The 16,017-nt window shown below is 41.3% G+C and overlaps 1 protein-coding gene across 2 annotated transcripts; it reads right to left on the bottom strand.

Moving 5' to 3' along the window:
• Nucleotides 1-2,357: 2,357 nt before the first annotated feature.
• On the bottom strand, nucleotides 2,358-15,396 carry etv5b (ETS variant transcription factor 5b). Of its 2 annotated transcripts, none has more exons than XM_036569825.1 (12): nucleotides 15,261-15,396; nucleotides 11,893-12,074; nucleotides 11,535-11,622; nucleotides 11,367-11,414; nucleotides 10,697-10,747; nucleotides 8,333-8,456; nucleotides 7,176-7,463; nucleotides 6,128-6,417; nucleotides 5,617-5,679; nucleotides 4,992-5,230; nucleotides 4,768-4,875; nucleotides 2,358-4,022 (listed from the first exon to the last, which is right to left on the bottom strand). In XM_036569825.1, exons 2-12 carry the CDS (start codon nucleotides 11,938-11,940, stop codon nucleotides 3,786-3,788), a joined length of 1,584 nt encoding a protein of 527 aa, XP_036425718.1. In that variant the 5' UTR covers nucleotides 11,941-12,074; nucleotides 15,261-15,396; the 3' UTR covers nucleotides 2,358-3,785. The 2 variants fall into 2 exon arrangements, with proteins under 2 accessions (XP_036425718.1, XP_036425719.1); XM_036569826.1 differs by having other exon boundaries at nucleotides 4,774-4,875.
• Nucleotides 15,397-16,017: the final 621 nt, after the last annotated feature.

The raw sequence follows: 16,017 nt of genomic DNA, 5'->3' as shown, positions 1-16,017 counted from the left end.
TGTGGCCTAGAAATGTACGCCTTAAATTACAGATCATTAAAGATAATTTAAGTGAACTAGGCCAATCCTTGGCACAGTACTCCCTTTAAGACAGATAGAAAAGTAATGCAGTTAAAAAGAAACTTTGTCCACAGTTGCACACACTGGTCAGGCGCTCTTGTAAAATGCTGGAACACTTCTGAACTTTTCCCTTAATGTCACCAGTCAAGCATAGCCTAATAACACGATTCACCCAGGCCTGTCTTGAAGCCGTGTCCTCCTCAGAAAAGGCTTATGAGAGTGCACTCATGACAATCTGAGCTCCTGACAGCCCTAATAGATTCTGCAGTTCTACACAGCGGATCAGGGTCATCAGGATTTTGGCTGAGCGTTCACTGAGAGAGAGAGAGATAGAGAAAGAGGGAGGAGGGGGGAGGAGTGGAGAGCAGAGAATGGGAGTCAGTAGGTTAACTTCAGATAAGCCCTCTTACATGCTTTAGAATACACTAGAAGAATCTTCTGGAAGTTGTCTTTCTAGAAATGAGAGACAACAATGTGATGGGTACACAGTTCCAGTGTTTCCATTAGTGTGTACCTAATAATAGCAAGATCAAACAGGTCTGATCACTTTTCTTGGCTTTGAAGAAGAATTCTATTCACTTGTTAAAAATATATGTACATTTCAGTGGTTAAAATGAAGCTCAGAGTGGTGTGATGTGACACGGTAGTGATAAGAACCAGGCCTCCCAGTGTCTATAATGCACATATAACTATTTTATTTACTATCAAAATGGCCAGTGAACCTAGGAGTGTCTTCTGAATTTTTATATGCAATGCTGTAGTGTTTAAGGGGAATTCCACCATTTTTTCAAAATTTCTGAGTAATTCAGTCCTTGAGATGTAAACAGAATCATTTGGGGTGATTTGGTGTGAAATTCTTCATTATCATTTACTATCCAAAACCACCAGTGAACCTGCATATGTCTTCTGAGTTTTTATAAGTAATGTTGATGACTGTAAAATAGTCTTAAATCTGAAAAAAATACTTTTTTGCCTTACAACAACACCCCGCATGTACCTCTCTGCCATGAACAGATTAAAATACATTTTAATCCAAAACTTTATCTCAAAACTATTATACAATGGTGTGTCAGACATTGTACAGCATATATCTAACCATTTCATGTAATAACAGTCAAAAGAAAAGGAAAGGAAGCTTTTAGAGGGGGCGTCTGGTTCCCGTCACCACCACAGTGAATAATTTACGGCACGTTGCGCTAAGAGCATTTCACACCAAATCACCCTGAATGACTGTTTAAACCATTAAACCATCAACCATTTAACTATGTAGGATTTTTGAAAAATCGGTGGAGTTCCCCTTTACGTCTTGTTAATAGTGTTACATAGTGTTAAAGCTTTCCTTGGGCACTATTTTTTTTTACATTACTCTCAATAGATTTGAAAAAATATGCTTTATGCCAAAAGCTTAGCAGGTGCAGCCATCACATTCATAACCATTTTGTGTGATAACTTTCTGTGAGGTGACTTTTAAAGGCAGTACACGCTTCAGACGTGTGGTTCCTATCACCACCACTGTGAATAATTTACAGCAAGTTACACTAGAACAGAACATTTCACACCAAACCACCCTGAATGACTGTTCACGTCTCAACCATATGCAGAATTTTTGAAAAATCGGTGGAGTTCCCCTTTAAGTCTTGTTAATAGTGTTACATAGGGTTAAAGCTTTCCTTGGGCACTATTTTTACATTACTCTCCATACACCTTATCGCAAAAAAGGTGCAGCCAACACATTCATAACTATTCTGTGTGATAACTTTCTGTGAGGTGACTTTTAAAGGCAATACACGCCTCAGACGTCTGGTTCCTATCACCACCACTGTGCATAATTCTGACTTGCTAAGTCTAGAATGGCACATTCCTCATCAAACCACTCTGAATGACTTCATGTCTTATCAGTTTAGGCAGAAATTCTGAAAAATAGGTGGACTTGCCTTTTAACTACAGCTTTGAAGCCCTGCATTTCCCTTACCTTCAGTATAGTCTGTGACGATGAAGCTGCAATGTGTTATTAAGTAGAATATACACTGCTTATATGTTTTTTGACACTATATAACATACTGATACCAAATTATTCCATTAAAATGATTCCGCTCTTTCTCCTTAGCCACCGTGTCAAAATGGCAGCAAGATAATCTGGTTATAACACACATTACACGCCACTAATGACAGTCTGGAACGAGCCAGTCGATCTGTCTAGCTGGTCATGTGGCTTTCAGACACTTCAGTAGATTTAATAAAAAAAAAAACATGATCCTTCACACTAAACTCAACACTGCCAAATAACAAGGCTTAAGTGAAGCAGAAATGAGTTTATTGTATCCAGAACAGATTAAAAAGCTCAATAGTGGAGGTAGGGACACCCAAGTTACCCGTGAAGCTCATGTTACAGGGACCATGTCCTTCTGACTGCTGAACAGAGATCAGTTCCCCTGACAGTAAGTCAGACCATTACGATTACAAGGCAGACCCACCCTTAAACAACAGTTACTGGGTCTTCTCAACATGGCTCTTTGTAACAAAGGCTTTGAGCACAAACCCAACACTGGGCTACTTTTAGACAGCAACTGTAATGCTCAGAATTTGTCTGTTTTTCCTGCAGCTTGATCAGATTTATGTGCTCAGACAAGCTTGTGATCAGTTACTATAAAAAGCATAACCACTGAAAAAAGCAAAACGGCTCACAAGTTCCGAAATTCAAGCTGCCCGAGGGTCTTCACAGGTCAAAACTTGTTGCTGAAGGTTGCAGGATTGTCACACTGTACCGTGCAACTGCAAAGAATGTTCTTCTGTTATAGAGAACTTATGAACTGCTTTGCATATCAACAAACTCAAGCGTACGATTCTTTTTTTTTTTCCCATGCAGAAACTGGAACTGACATGCAAATTCCCGATGTTCATACTTCAGATACATGTTTTTAAAAAAGAAAAAGAAAGCCTGTCTAAACATAGCCCATAGTTTCCACTTTGTCACTCACCACTGTATAAAATGAACAGATATTAGAGTGATGAGAGTCTGGTATACAGCTTATACAAAGACACAAAATAAATGCAGACTTTGCAAAAATATACTCATATAATATACATAGATTTTACTCTTTCAATATTCCTGCCCCCTCCCACCCATCTCCGTTCAGAAGAATCATTAAAATCATAATACAAAAGCAGAACCCGTGCACTCTGTCTGGCCAGTGATAAAGCACGTACACTTGCACAGCTGGATTAAAACTGCGAATCTTTCATATTAAGGTGATACTTGTAGACTTCGATAAGTTCAGCATTCAATAGCATCAAGAGGTGCGTCAGTACATTTCGTCAGAAAGGATTTCAGAAGGACAGAGCTGAAAAGTAGACACCAGGCTCTACACGGAGAAAAACAGCGCACAAAAGCCGCCTTTTAAAATATACACTTATATATATTTATACATACAAAACCGAAGCTTGTTGAAAAATACTGCCGAGTCCCTTTCAGTTATTTTCATCGATTAAAAAAAAAACTTGCAAGACAAAATAAGAGGTCCATTACAGGAGAGAATCTGTGGTGTGTGTGTTTATGATCATGATACCAGTTCAAATCACAAGATGAGGTGACAATCAAGTGTGCAGAAAAGTGTTTTCAAAAAGAAAAGGGGAGGGAAAAAAATCGGCATGTATGTGATTTTATGTGTATGAGTGTTCGTCAGTCCTGCTCAGCGGCTGGGAGGCGATTAGGAGTCCGAACACATTCAGAACGCGTAGCTGTCGGGGAAAGGTAATCCTGCCAAGCACTGATCGCGTCCGTCTCTGAGGTAGGGGGCGCCGCTGGCCTCGTCGTAGTGGGACAGTGGGACGGTGTCATCCTCTGGGACCTGCACCCCATCTGGGTCGGCTTTCAGGCTGGGCCTCTGGTTATCGGGGAAGGCCATGGAGAAGAGAGCTTCTGGGTCACAGACAAACTTGTACACATAGCGCTCACCTGCCACCTGTGGAAAGAGAAAGAGAGGCATTAATCCTGGAAAATCTTGAATTAACTGGAAAAATATATGGTGAGGCTCTAAATAATGGGATTGGCTACTGTACAGCAGGAGTTAGGAAATGTTAAATTGGACTAAAAATGAAAAGTTTTTCCCAGAACATAATCAAAAAGCCCTGAACTTCCAGAATAAAATGCAGTTGACTGGTTAATAATCTTTTATTTCATTCTACTGACTGGAGGGGCAGAACTCTGGAGCAAGATGTCAGAACAAAACCTCATATCTCCAAAATAATAACTTTACAGGAGAAGGAAAAAACAAACTTTACTTTTAATGTGAGTCAATGGAACCAGAGTTTTTTCCAAGTCATTTTGGGCCGTTTTTCTTGTCCATTCATCATGAAATTTACACACATTGTAAAGGACAGACACTTTCAAATGACCACAAAAACTAAAAAAAACAGCAAAAACGGAGATATAAGGTTTTGCTTTAAAACATAATTGAAATGGCAATGATTTACTTTCTAATTCCTGTTTCTATGAAAGTGAATTAAAACAAAATAAGGTTTTTAAACCAGTTAACCACATTTAAAAATAGTTTAAGTTCTTGCTTGATTTTGTTGCCGTTTTTGATCATGTTCTGTAAAAAAACAGATCCTTGTTGATGGTTTTTTCCGTGTACCATTTCTAACCCCAGCTGTACATGATGGGCACTAAAGGAAGCAAAAGGAGAGGAAATTGGAACGGGAACGTGCCTTTACCTTCTGCATGATGCCCTTCTCGTAGTAGTAGCGCAGAGATCGGCTCAGCTTGTCATAGTTCATGGCAGGCCGGTTCTTCTGGATGCCCCAGCGCCGAGCCACCTGGACACATGCATGCACTTGGTCAGAGTTTTCCACATATACAACAGCCATGCTAACACCCAGTAGGAACCCTATACCTAAACAGATGTGACCCTTTCCGCAAACAGTAAACTGACCTCTTCCGGCTCAATGAGTTTAAACTCGAGGCCACGGCCGGTCCAGGCGATGAAGTGGCTGTTGGACGGGTCGTCCAGCAAGGTGACCAGGAACTGCCAAAGCTGCAGAGAGCCACGGCGCTGGTATGGCGGCCCCTCTCGGAACCCCGTCCCTTCCTGCTTGACCTTCCCTTCACCCCGCTCAGGCACCACACAGGCATCGTCATAGTAGAGGTGAGGCTCTCCGTCGTAAATGAACCCTGTACACAGAGGAAACGACATGGGTCAGCTAAGGACAGCGCTCGGCAATGATTATGACCAGGTCACATATTAAGAAGGTCTAAAGTGTAAGGGTCCACATATGGGTCCACTTCCTCTCATGTTTACGTGCACATTAGTTTAACAGCAAATAATTACTGATCAAGATTTCAGATTAAAACAGAATAAGCACATATTTAACTTTGGACCAAAATATTCGCTCCAATTCACTCCAATTCAATCCAAATCATATTATGGGATTTTGACTTTCAATGCTGTGCCTGTTGTGTTTCAGCATGTTTAATGGGTTAGAAAAGCAAGAGCTTAGGCAACTAAAAGTGAATTGTGGTCCCAATTACATTTGATTAACCGGCATATGAAATTTTACCTTCACTGTTGGCCCGATAGAAGTTTGTTGTCTTTCCGAAAGACGTCTGGCAGTTCTGTATCTCTGTAAGATTCAAGAAATGAACTCAATTCAGTTTGTTGTTTGTCGTATTCAATACAATTATCTTCCAGAATTAAAGGCAAATACTGAGGAAGTAGAGACTTTCTTTGCAATCAAGCCAGCAATAATGCCAAAACACAGTGTTCTATCGTGTCTGAAACATGCTCTTTTGAAACGCACTCAGTATTCACAGCCAAGAGTATTTCAGAGCTAGTAGGAACTAAGAGGATTTGCTGTTACATCACATCTCGCCATCACAGAGCAAGTGGAAAAGAGAGAGAGAGAGAGAGAGACAGACAGCGCAAGCGAGCGAGAGAGAGCTATAACGCAAATGAAAAGATTTCACAGAAATACATGCCTTTGACGTAATTGCAATTGTGCACCATAATCTCACACTAAGATCACATACTGCATGTAGTATTTCCACGGCTCATAAGCCAGTCACACTTACCCGAGTCGAAGCCAAAGTCTCTGGGCTCCTGTTTGATGGACATTTGCTGGAACAAAGGGGCCCGAGAGGCTCCCATGTTGGGCACGCTCGGTTCAGGGTATCGGGGATCCACCATCTCCTGTTTAAACCCTCGCGGAGGAACTGGAACCAGGGGCTCGGACATTTGGCGATGGTAGGGGGGTCGACTGTCCCGTGGGAAAGAGTGTTGGGTCTGTGGAGGGTAGGGTGTCCCGCAGCGGGCATCGGGCTGTGGAAAGGGCAGACATGGCTCTGAAAGCTGCCTGTGGAACCTAGAGAGAAAAAGAATAAGAACGAAAGGGTTACTGTTTGGTTTGAAGTTCCTGATACATTCGTTCTCTCTTTTCTTATCTGCTTCACAATTTTTCCATTCATCTGATCTCAGAGGCACTTAAAAACATTATTTTAGGCCTATTATTATTATTATTATTATTATTATTAGTGGCAGAGAAGAAATTAAGTCTATGTGTGCCAAAATATAATAAAATGGTTATCACAAAAGCAGAGTTAAGAAAATGAATGGAGGACATGGAATGACCACTGAGCATTAGATGAAGTATACTATAATAAGGGCAAACAGGACCTCCAACGCTTATTTCCATGAGTTAAACCACTGGGATAAAGATAGCTTCGCTTTCCAGGTCAGTGTAGAATCATTAGGGGGTTAATACCCAATGGCACAGCATTAGCTGATTACAGCACTGATTACTGACCATGCAGGCACAAGACAGAGATTAAGACGTGACATCGGCCAACTGACATCAATTAGCAGTCAACTTTCATACTATTGGACTATATGGACGGCAATATGAAAAAAGCCCTTTAACCAATCACAAAAGGCTTAATTCTGTGCTGCGAGTATCTGACCAATCGCAGGCATTCTTTGATAAGTACTGTGTGGGACATTAGACAAGTCAATGCAATCGAAATACGTAGAAATAGAATCACAATATGATGATTTGTTTGTAATTGCGGCTCTAGCATGTGATGAATGACCACAAAAGGAAGCTCTCAGGTCTGACGGGCATACCTGTGATCTGTACTGTAGGAGGCATCTGGGTTACTGACAGGTGGGTGGGGCACTGCGAAAGGTGGGCTTTGGCTGTGAACTGGTGTCTGCGTTCTGTGGTGGTTTTGGCTTGGATTGTGGGTGTGGCCAGCCAGTGCTGGCAGCCCCTGTGTCTGAGTATGGATTGGGGGTGTTACTCTCTTCTGCAGGGGGTGTGTCCCTGTGTTGTGGGAGGAGTCACAAGGGGAGACAGGGGTGGACGGTGAAGTCAGTGGCTTGTTGAATCCAAATGGCTTCCTGTCATAGGCACTGAAAAGGAAAAGGGTGGTCAGTTTGGGTCTTTCAGAAACATTTCATGATAACAGAAAACTTAATGACTCCTTATAATAGAGATGATAGGAACCAGAGGTTGCGATGTTTATGACACAAATATAGGCAATTAATTTACTTTTCAAAACTACCAGATAACCTACACATCCTCTGAGTTTTAGATGTAATTTTGCTCAATTTTCAATTAGTACGCAAGTACCTCTCTGCCAAAAACAGATTAAAAAAAAAAGGCCAATATTTTCAATACTCTATCACAAAACACACTCTCAGACAACAAGCATAGTATTCATAACCATTTCATGAAATGATTTTCCGTGACGGAGCTATTAGAGGCCTTAAACTCTTAAGAAGCCTGGTTTCGATCACCACCACTATGAACAATTATGACTTGATAAGCTTCCCTAGAACAGCTCATTTTACATCAAAGTGTTCTGAATGTCTTTATATCATAAAGTTCTTGGAATTCCCATTTAAATAACTAATCTAATTTAAATTTAAATAACTAAAGCTTGAACTCTCTCTGTTGAGTTCGGCACAACAGTATTTTTGACTGTTGTTCAAAATATCATTGTCCAGAATGTGGTGTTGTAATATAAGACTTAGAGACATTAAAACTGCTTTATTGAGATTTCCACCAATACAGAAAAACCAGAAGAACCTAATTAGTGGACCTACTGGAGATGCACCTTCCCTGAAGTTCACCTCCAATCCAAATCTAACTTAACTCATTGAGCTAATCGAGGACTTAAAGACAATAATTAGATCAGGTGTGGGGGATTAGGTTAGAGCTAAACTGTGCAGGCTGGTAAATCTCTAGTAGCAGAGTTGGTGATTATTAAGACACACACCTGTAGTTGTAAAGGCACTTCTCTCCGTACGGGGAGAGTCTCTGCTCCTGTCCACAGGGGGAAAACTCTCTGCTCGGGCTCGTCTCCCTCTTCACTTTAGTTTGAGGAGGGCCATGGAACATCACTGCAGAGGGAAAGAGGAAGAAAACAATAAGCAAAGCCTTTAGTACAGGTCATTCACACGTTACCAATCCAGATCACCAAACCAAGAGGGGATGAGAGTCATCATTTACAGTGGCAGTTTGAATAACTCTTAAAAAGAAAGTTCTGGGATGTATGGTTTATTGATAAAATGGGTTAAAAGGCTCTTCACACCCCCAGATCTCATCACCAAACATGGTCGTTCAACGAGCATCCACTGAGAGGATTCTTTAGGGCAGTGCTTCTCAAGAACCCCTTCCAGACGGTCCACATTTTTGCTCAATCACATAGGGATGAAGTACAAATGTGGACCATCTGTAGGACCTCGGAAGACCAGTTTGAGAGCCTCTGCTTTAGGAGACCATCCTTCTATGGTATTGTAGGAACCATTTTCACCACCTTCTACCAAATAAAGTCAATCAGAAATCCGTTCCAAAAGTATTTATGCTTTTTGAAAGTCTTTAGCTGTGAGGCACCTTGTAGACCTGGCTTGTAACTCACTCACACTTAGCAGGCTGAAGATTCTCCACAAGGTGGAGCTATTAGCACTCAAGTAACTCTTGGCACTTCATGAGAACAGTGCAATGCATGAATGGCACTATGTGCCCTAGTTTGTCGAAAAGGCGTAGATTTGATATCTTCCAAAAACGTGTCACGAGGTCTTAGAACCTATAGGCCAACACGTGATCTTGGAAAAGGGGTTCTTTTGCCAAGGCATGGTGAAAGAGGGGCCTGTGAGTCTAACAGGCCTTCTGCCAAAGCTGCAGTACCATGCCAGACTAACTCAACCCCCCCCTATACAAACATATGCATGTGTAAACGCTGGCAAGACACACAAAGTCACATTAGCACTATAGAACACGCAACCAAACGTATTCAGATGCCAAAGGGGAGGAAAAAAAGCCTAACAAGGAAAACAGCCAGACCAGTGTTCGCCACATAATGAAGTAAGTGTGTTTGTGTTTGAGTGTGCGAGTGTGTGTGTATCCCGGCCCATTAAAATGTCACTCTGCTGAAGGCTGCAGTGATTTACAGCACTGCAGTAGTGTGCTGGGCCCTTGCACAACAACCCCCTCAAGCTCACACGCACTGCACAGTTTTTCAATCCAAACATTTGGAGCCCAGAACTCGAGAACAGCTTGGAATGAAAATTGGAAACCCTACTGAGGTCCATTCAGTGGTCCATTTTTTCCCCTCCTCACAAAGGACACAAGCAAAAAAGGCCAAAAAGCTCACACAATGATCTTCGAGTGGCCTTCGAGAGAAGGTCCAAGGCTTTTAACCAAACAGTGGCTAACTTATGTTTAACACTTATGTCTTGTTACATTTAACACATGAAATATTTAAAATTAACCAGGGATCGTATTACAGCAACACCCTAACTCTGAAATCTAATCTTATGGGTTTAGTCACTGTGATGACTTCAGTTTGGATCGAATACCTAAGTACATAATCTAATGGGACAACCCCAGTTGGTCTTACTTTGTGTTTTAACCTTTTATTTCTGCCACTGTACTGAAAAAAAAGAATTTATCAACTGTGACAAGCAGTAGAACTAGTTCACTATTACTACCATAATGTTACACTGCTGTATGCTGTTACATATCACTGTTAAAAAAGTCAATTTTTGTTGACTTTTTTTTTTTTTACTTTACTTTTCTGCATAATTTAGCTCAGCAGCTGTTCTTTACATTGTGTGAGAATGTCATGATGACCGGATCAACAGAAATGCTCCAAAATCTCTTGAAATAAAATGTCTTTACATTAAATTACATTAAAAGTTCAGAATGTTTTTTTTAATCTTTCTCCTTTAAACGAATTGTTTTGTAGATACATGTGTTTCTCTGGACAGTGACGATATGGTGTTACATTATTTCCTATTACAACGTGGTGGTTTCACTGGTGAGAGTGATGTTTTTCTAACTCTGCAGTTAAAAACTTCCTGGACACTGCAGACCTCATTCCCTCTTATCATTAGTATGTGTTGATGCAGATGAAAACTGGCCAAATAAAATATTATTATGACATAACCAAAGTGGCCATTAACATTATCTGTCAATATCAGGATATTATCAAATCTGTGACAGTCCACGAAGACTGAAATTTTCACTCTACAGACTGTCATTAATAATTCATGAAACACATGCAAATAAGTAGCTACTGGCAGCCCTGCAACCAATCCCATTCCCTCCCCGCCTGCACACTCTAGGATCAGATACTCACAGTTATCCGACTGGAAATCTGGAACAAACTGTTCGTCATCAGGTACCTGGGCTGGAGACAGAGGAAGATAAAGAGTGAGCTCAGTCTGGTTCTGAATGTGCTTTAAAGAAGAGTAAAACAGAAACTGCTCAGACTTTACAGGTGCATACTGAGTATTTCGCAATGGCTTCAAAGCTGGCTCAGCCAATTCGATTTCAGAACCAGAACTTAGCACTTATATTCAACATTATGGTGAAAACTATAGTATATACAGTGTATAAGACATAAAACATGGGATTACGATCATGTTTGTCTGAAGTCACATCAAACAGAATGTGGATTAGCTGCATTTTTATCGAATACTTGTCTATTATTTACATTTACAATTTAAAGAAGGCATGAATCACATTTAATTACACATGTTATGGGTCTTAGGAAAACAACAAAAGTTCTAATCTATGATGCAATGAGTAATGTTTGTTTATTGGAGCTGAAGCTGTTTCTATTGTCAGTCTGGAGCTACTAAAACAGCCAATCTGCCCACTTTAGGCCTGGACTTTAATAGTTGCACACAATGTACAACAAAGAAGACAATTAAAAAAAAAATCACAATAATTAATAGGGAAATTAATCATTAGCTAAACATTCCATGGCCTAGTAGTGTTCCGTCTGCCACCAAGAGGAATTTTACCTTCAGCTATCCATATTTCCTGCAGCTGACTCAGGTCCTGAAAGAGCTCTGGGGAAATATGAGGATTAATTCAGGATTACACATGAGAGTCACATGACATGGTACAGCTCTGTTTGGATCATATCTTGTGGCCGCAGTTACGGCAGCAAAGGGGCTGCAGTTGTTTACCTTCAGTGTCCTGGGCAAGCTCAGTGTCCACAAACTTCCTCTTCCTGTCACTCAGCGGCCTGCAGGCCGGCTCCTCGGCATGACATTTCTGCAAATATAGATGGCGGTTAGCAATGGTGGCATTCATATGTACTGTATAGATCACTCCTGTCATTTCAAAGCTTCATAACATATTTTATTCAGGCTTTTATGTGAATATTTCATGATGAACTGACAGTTTTACAGTAACTTTAAGGACACGCTATCATGAGATCATGTTAGGACAGTGACAGTATGCTCATCACCAGCACTAAGACTATTTATTATAAACTATACTGGCTACTAATACTATAAATGGAAAAAAAGGATGGGCACTTACGCTGGGTGGCACCATGAAAGGGACCTGCTGGTCATAAAAGCCGTCCATGCTGCGGGTTCTGCAGCGTGGCCGGAGGCCTGGACCAGGTTGGAGAAGAAGAGAGAGAGACAGAGAGAGAGAAAGAGGGATGGGGGGATGGGTATCTCCCTTTGCGAGTGAGATCTCCTCTCGCCTGCCGGGTCCTGGTGAAGGAAGAGCCGAGAAAAGTGGCACTTAGAGAGAGCTGAGTACTCGGCCAGAGACCTGGGCAGCTGTCAGCGAACGTCCCTAAAACTGACAGGACGAGACCAACTGTCCCTTTGATGTGTGGCACCTTCAACCAGCTTGTTTGTTTGTGGAACACTAACTCTTTTCCCCTTCCGACAGAGCATGCTGCTTAAGAACAGCGACACACTCACTCGCGCGCACACACACACACCACACACCATTTAAGCCTCACGGTACAGATGGGGGCCTTACATAACCACACATAGCCATCTGTTGCCCAAGGGAGAGAGAGCCACTCTCGCTAAGCCTAACTAGAAAAAAAGGAGAAAAAGAGGAAAATTCAAACAGGGTTGAGATGTAATAAGAAGTATTCTGAATATGGGAATTAAGTGTCTGTATTCAGTGTATTATTTCGCTATTAACTGTTTTAAAGTCAGTGTACAGTGTGTAGAATCTAGGTGGATGCACTTTAAAGAGGAACTCAACAGCCCCTCTGAAGTTCCTGCTAAAGCATGAGTGGACTGATAAATCAGTTTAATGAGCTAGTGTTGCTAAGCTGAGACAGGCTTTGGGGATTGTTCGAGCAGCAGGGGTCTGAGTCTGGCAATGAGAGCAAAAAATGTAAAAAATATTTTTAAAATAATAATAAAATTAAAAAATAAAAAATAAGGATGCAAAAAAGGTTGGTAGTTCTGTAACTTCTTGTAAGTGTTAGGGATGCACAATATGCAAATCTGGCAAATTATAGTGCAAATTTATAGTGTATAGCGGGAGCCTGTACTTCAGTGTGACCTATAACTACATACTGTAGCATAATAATGTTTAACTCATACTAAACAGGCAGTTGCCTCTTACTCTACACATGCCCATATTATGCCTCCCCACACAGCAAACAAACCATAATCGTGCATTATAATATGCAGAAATGTATTCATTTATTTTATACGTAAAATCAACTAAACGTTGTAATTCGCGCAGGGGTGCCCAAACTTATGCGTATGACTTCATACTGTGCGTTTGGCTATTAGAATGTACTTCACGTGTCCATTTAGCCCACAACCATGTGAGATTGGAGTTAAAAAGACTTAATAAAAAAAAAAAAGTCCATTGACCAATTTGGCTGTAAAGAAATTAGAATCGGAACACCGGCCATAAAATTAATGACCGTTGCATGCCTAATTAATTTTTCATGAAACATTAACAGAAGAATTGCATTAATCTACCAGCCAATCACTGATAGTTTTCCCATGTGCTGCATAGAGATGTAGGGGTGGGCGATATTACGGCAATCACATTATATCACGATACTCCAAAACACTTTCACAATACACGATATGCATCATTAAATCTCTTTCCCTAGATTTAATAAGTTGGAACAGACAAAAAAGAGCATCTAGTGTAACATTATTATTATGCAAATATTTTTATTCATTCTCTAAATGCACTAAATCTATTTAAATAGGCCCATTTATTTTTGTACTGTCACATGTAGTTACCGATGTAGTTTTTTTAAGAACTGCCAATATCCACGATATGCTCAGAAAAGCATATTGTGACTAAAATGATCACGATAATGATAAAATATCGTCATATCGCCCAGCCCTATATTCGAGCACGTAACTGATTACACGCGTTCAGCCTTCAGTGCTTTTCCTGAGTGAGCTGTGTTCATAACTGGGTTTGATTTTATGTAAGGTTTTGTGGTGCCTTTGAGGCAGTGGTGGTGGTGGTGGGGGTGGTGGGGGTAAGATCAACACACCACATACAGAACAAAGTTCACCATGTTGGGAGAAAAAGGGAACAAAAATGTTGGTGCGTTGTCACAAACACGTGTCTGTCCTCCCTGACGCACGTAGCGTTACTGCTGCTGGTACCGAGCCAAGGGGACAACATAGCGGATCTTGGCGAGCGGCGCAACAAAATAAGACGTAATTAAACATTCATTTTCATCTTATTGCTTCCTCTAGATTATCGCGGATTCCCAACGGGGACGTTAAGGTTCACGCACAAGCTGCACGATCAAGGATTCGCCCGTCATAAAGTAATAGTCTTCGGCCAGAGTATAAACACACAGAAGCTGGGACGGCTTTAAAGGGGAACGCCACCAATTTTTTAAAAATTCAACAGTGTGCTTTGGTGTGAAATGCTCCGTTCTAGAGACACTAGCCGAGTCAGAACTGTTAACAGTGGTGGTGATAGGAACCAGACGTCCACCTCTAAAAGCTCCCTCACAGAAAGTTAAACAGTCACATGAAGTGGTCAGATATTTGCTGCCTCGTGTCTGACGCACTGTTTTATGATAGTTTTGTGAAAAAGTTTGGGCTTAAATGTATTTAAACCCATTGTTAACACACTCATGGCGGAGGGATACACGCAGAGCTTTGTGAGGTGAAGTAGTTCCCAAACAAAACTTATTATTTTCAGATTTATGACTATTTTACCATCATCCTCCACATTATTTGTTTTGGACAGTAAATAAAACGGCTATATTTGGGTTGTAGACATCGAGACCTCTCGATTTCTATCAGTCTGTATGTTTCTCTGCAATAAGCACATCACGTCAAACCACTCTGAATTACCGAGTTATTCAGGAAATTTGAAAAATTGGTGGAGTTTCCCCGTAAACAGCCTCATAAAAATATATTATCAAGTCACAGGAAAGGGTTAACTCCATAAGGCGCTTTGAGTTCAAGAAGTTCAACCCCCCCTCTCTCAGTCAGTCCCCTCCCCTAGGCCTCTTGTTTTTCTCAATGAAGTGAAATTTGATCCCTCGCGAAAAAAAAACCCCTCAAACGCGCCATTCATAAATCCCACCACACTTGCAGCACAAACCAATGCGACCCCCCCCCCACCACCACTACCCCCCCCCACCACCACTACCCCCCTCTCCAATGAGGTTTTACTTAAGACCATATGCCTTCTGAGATCCACACACGACACGTTTTCGCTTTAGAAACTAACAAAAACCATAAAAGCGTGAGAAAAACAACAAGAAAATGGTGGCTCAAATAAGCACGAAGAAAATGGCGTTCGCTCCACAGAGCCCGGAGCATAAACTGAACCTCGAGCTGCAAGTGATCTGAACTTCGAGAAGAGGAAAAAACTATTGCACTCAGCCTAAACATCACAGAAGCTTATACAGCGCGTGCAAAGATACTCACCCTTCAGTGATTCAATCCTCTGAACTCAGAAGCTCCAGCGATTAGATTCAATCCCAAAGCAAACACGGGGCGCTTTCCTGCACGACTCGGCGCGGCGCGGCGCTCTCCGTATTTCAGCTCAGCCAGACTGAAATTTTCTCAATGGACTCGCCTGCTTTTCCGAGGGAGAGCGCTCGACGCTGGAGAGCGCGCTCATTGGCTGACTCTTCGCGTCACTCACGCCAGCGTCCAATGGGAGGCCGCGCAGGGCTTCGGTATGTGTTAAGCCATCGGCAGCCAATCGCAGCCAAGCTCTGGGCTGTTTTTATGAATGGCTGGGTTTCATTCAACAACCAGATGTTTCTCCGCTCTGGATACTGTTTTAAAGGGACAGACACGCCTAAAACTCCGAAAACACGCCACTTCGTATCGATCGGTAGACCAGGAATGGAATTTAACCCAGAGTTATTTAATAAGTGCTACCATGAATGAGTTCCTTAAGTGCTTCTGTTCTAGTAGTACGACAATACGAACATTATATGTATGTAAAATATGAATCAAAAACACTTAAACTAGTAAAGAGTACTTGTACGCATCTAAAAAGAGGGTTCTTTAAGGGTTCTTAGGGTTCGTAAAGGCAGTGTATATAGAGCCATTTCGTGCTATAAATGGTTCTTTGCATGGTGAAATTGTTCTTCAGATCGATGGAGAATGTGTTGTATATGGTTCTATATAGAACCTTTTTGAAAAGCATTCAAAAAAGGTTCTTCTAGTATTA

The sequence above is a fragment of the Colossoma macropomum genome, unplaced genomic scaffold (genome assembly GCF_904425465.1).
Source record: "Colossoma macropomum unplaced genomic scaffold, Colossoma_macropomum, whole genome shotgun sequence".
Classification (NCBI taxonomy): domain Eukaryota; kingdom Metazoa; phylum Chordata; class Actinopteri; order Characiformes; family Serrasalmidae; genus Colossoma; species Colossoma macropomum.
The sequence above is the reverse complement of the archived record's forward strand: the minus strand, read 5'-3'. Positions and strand labels throughout refer to the sequence as shown.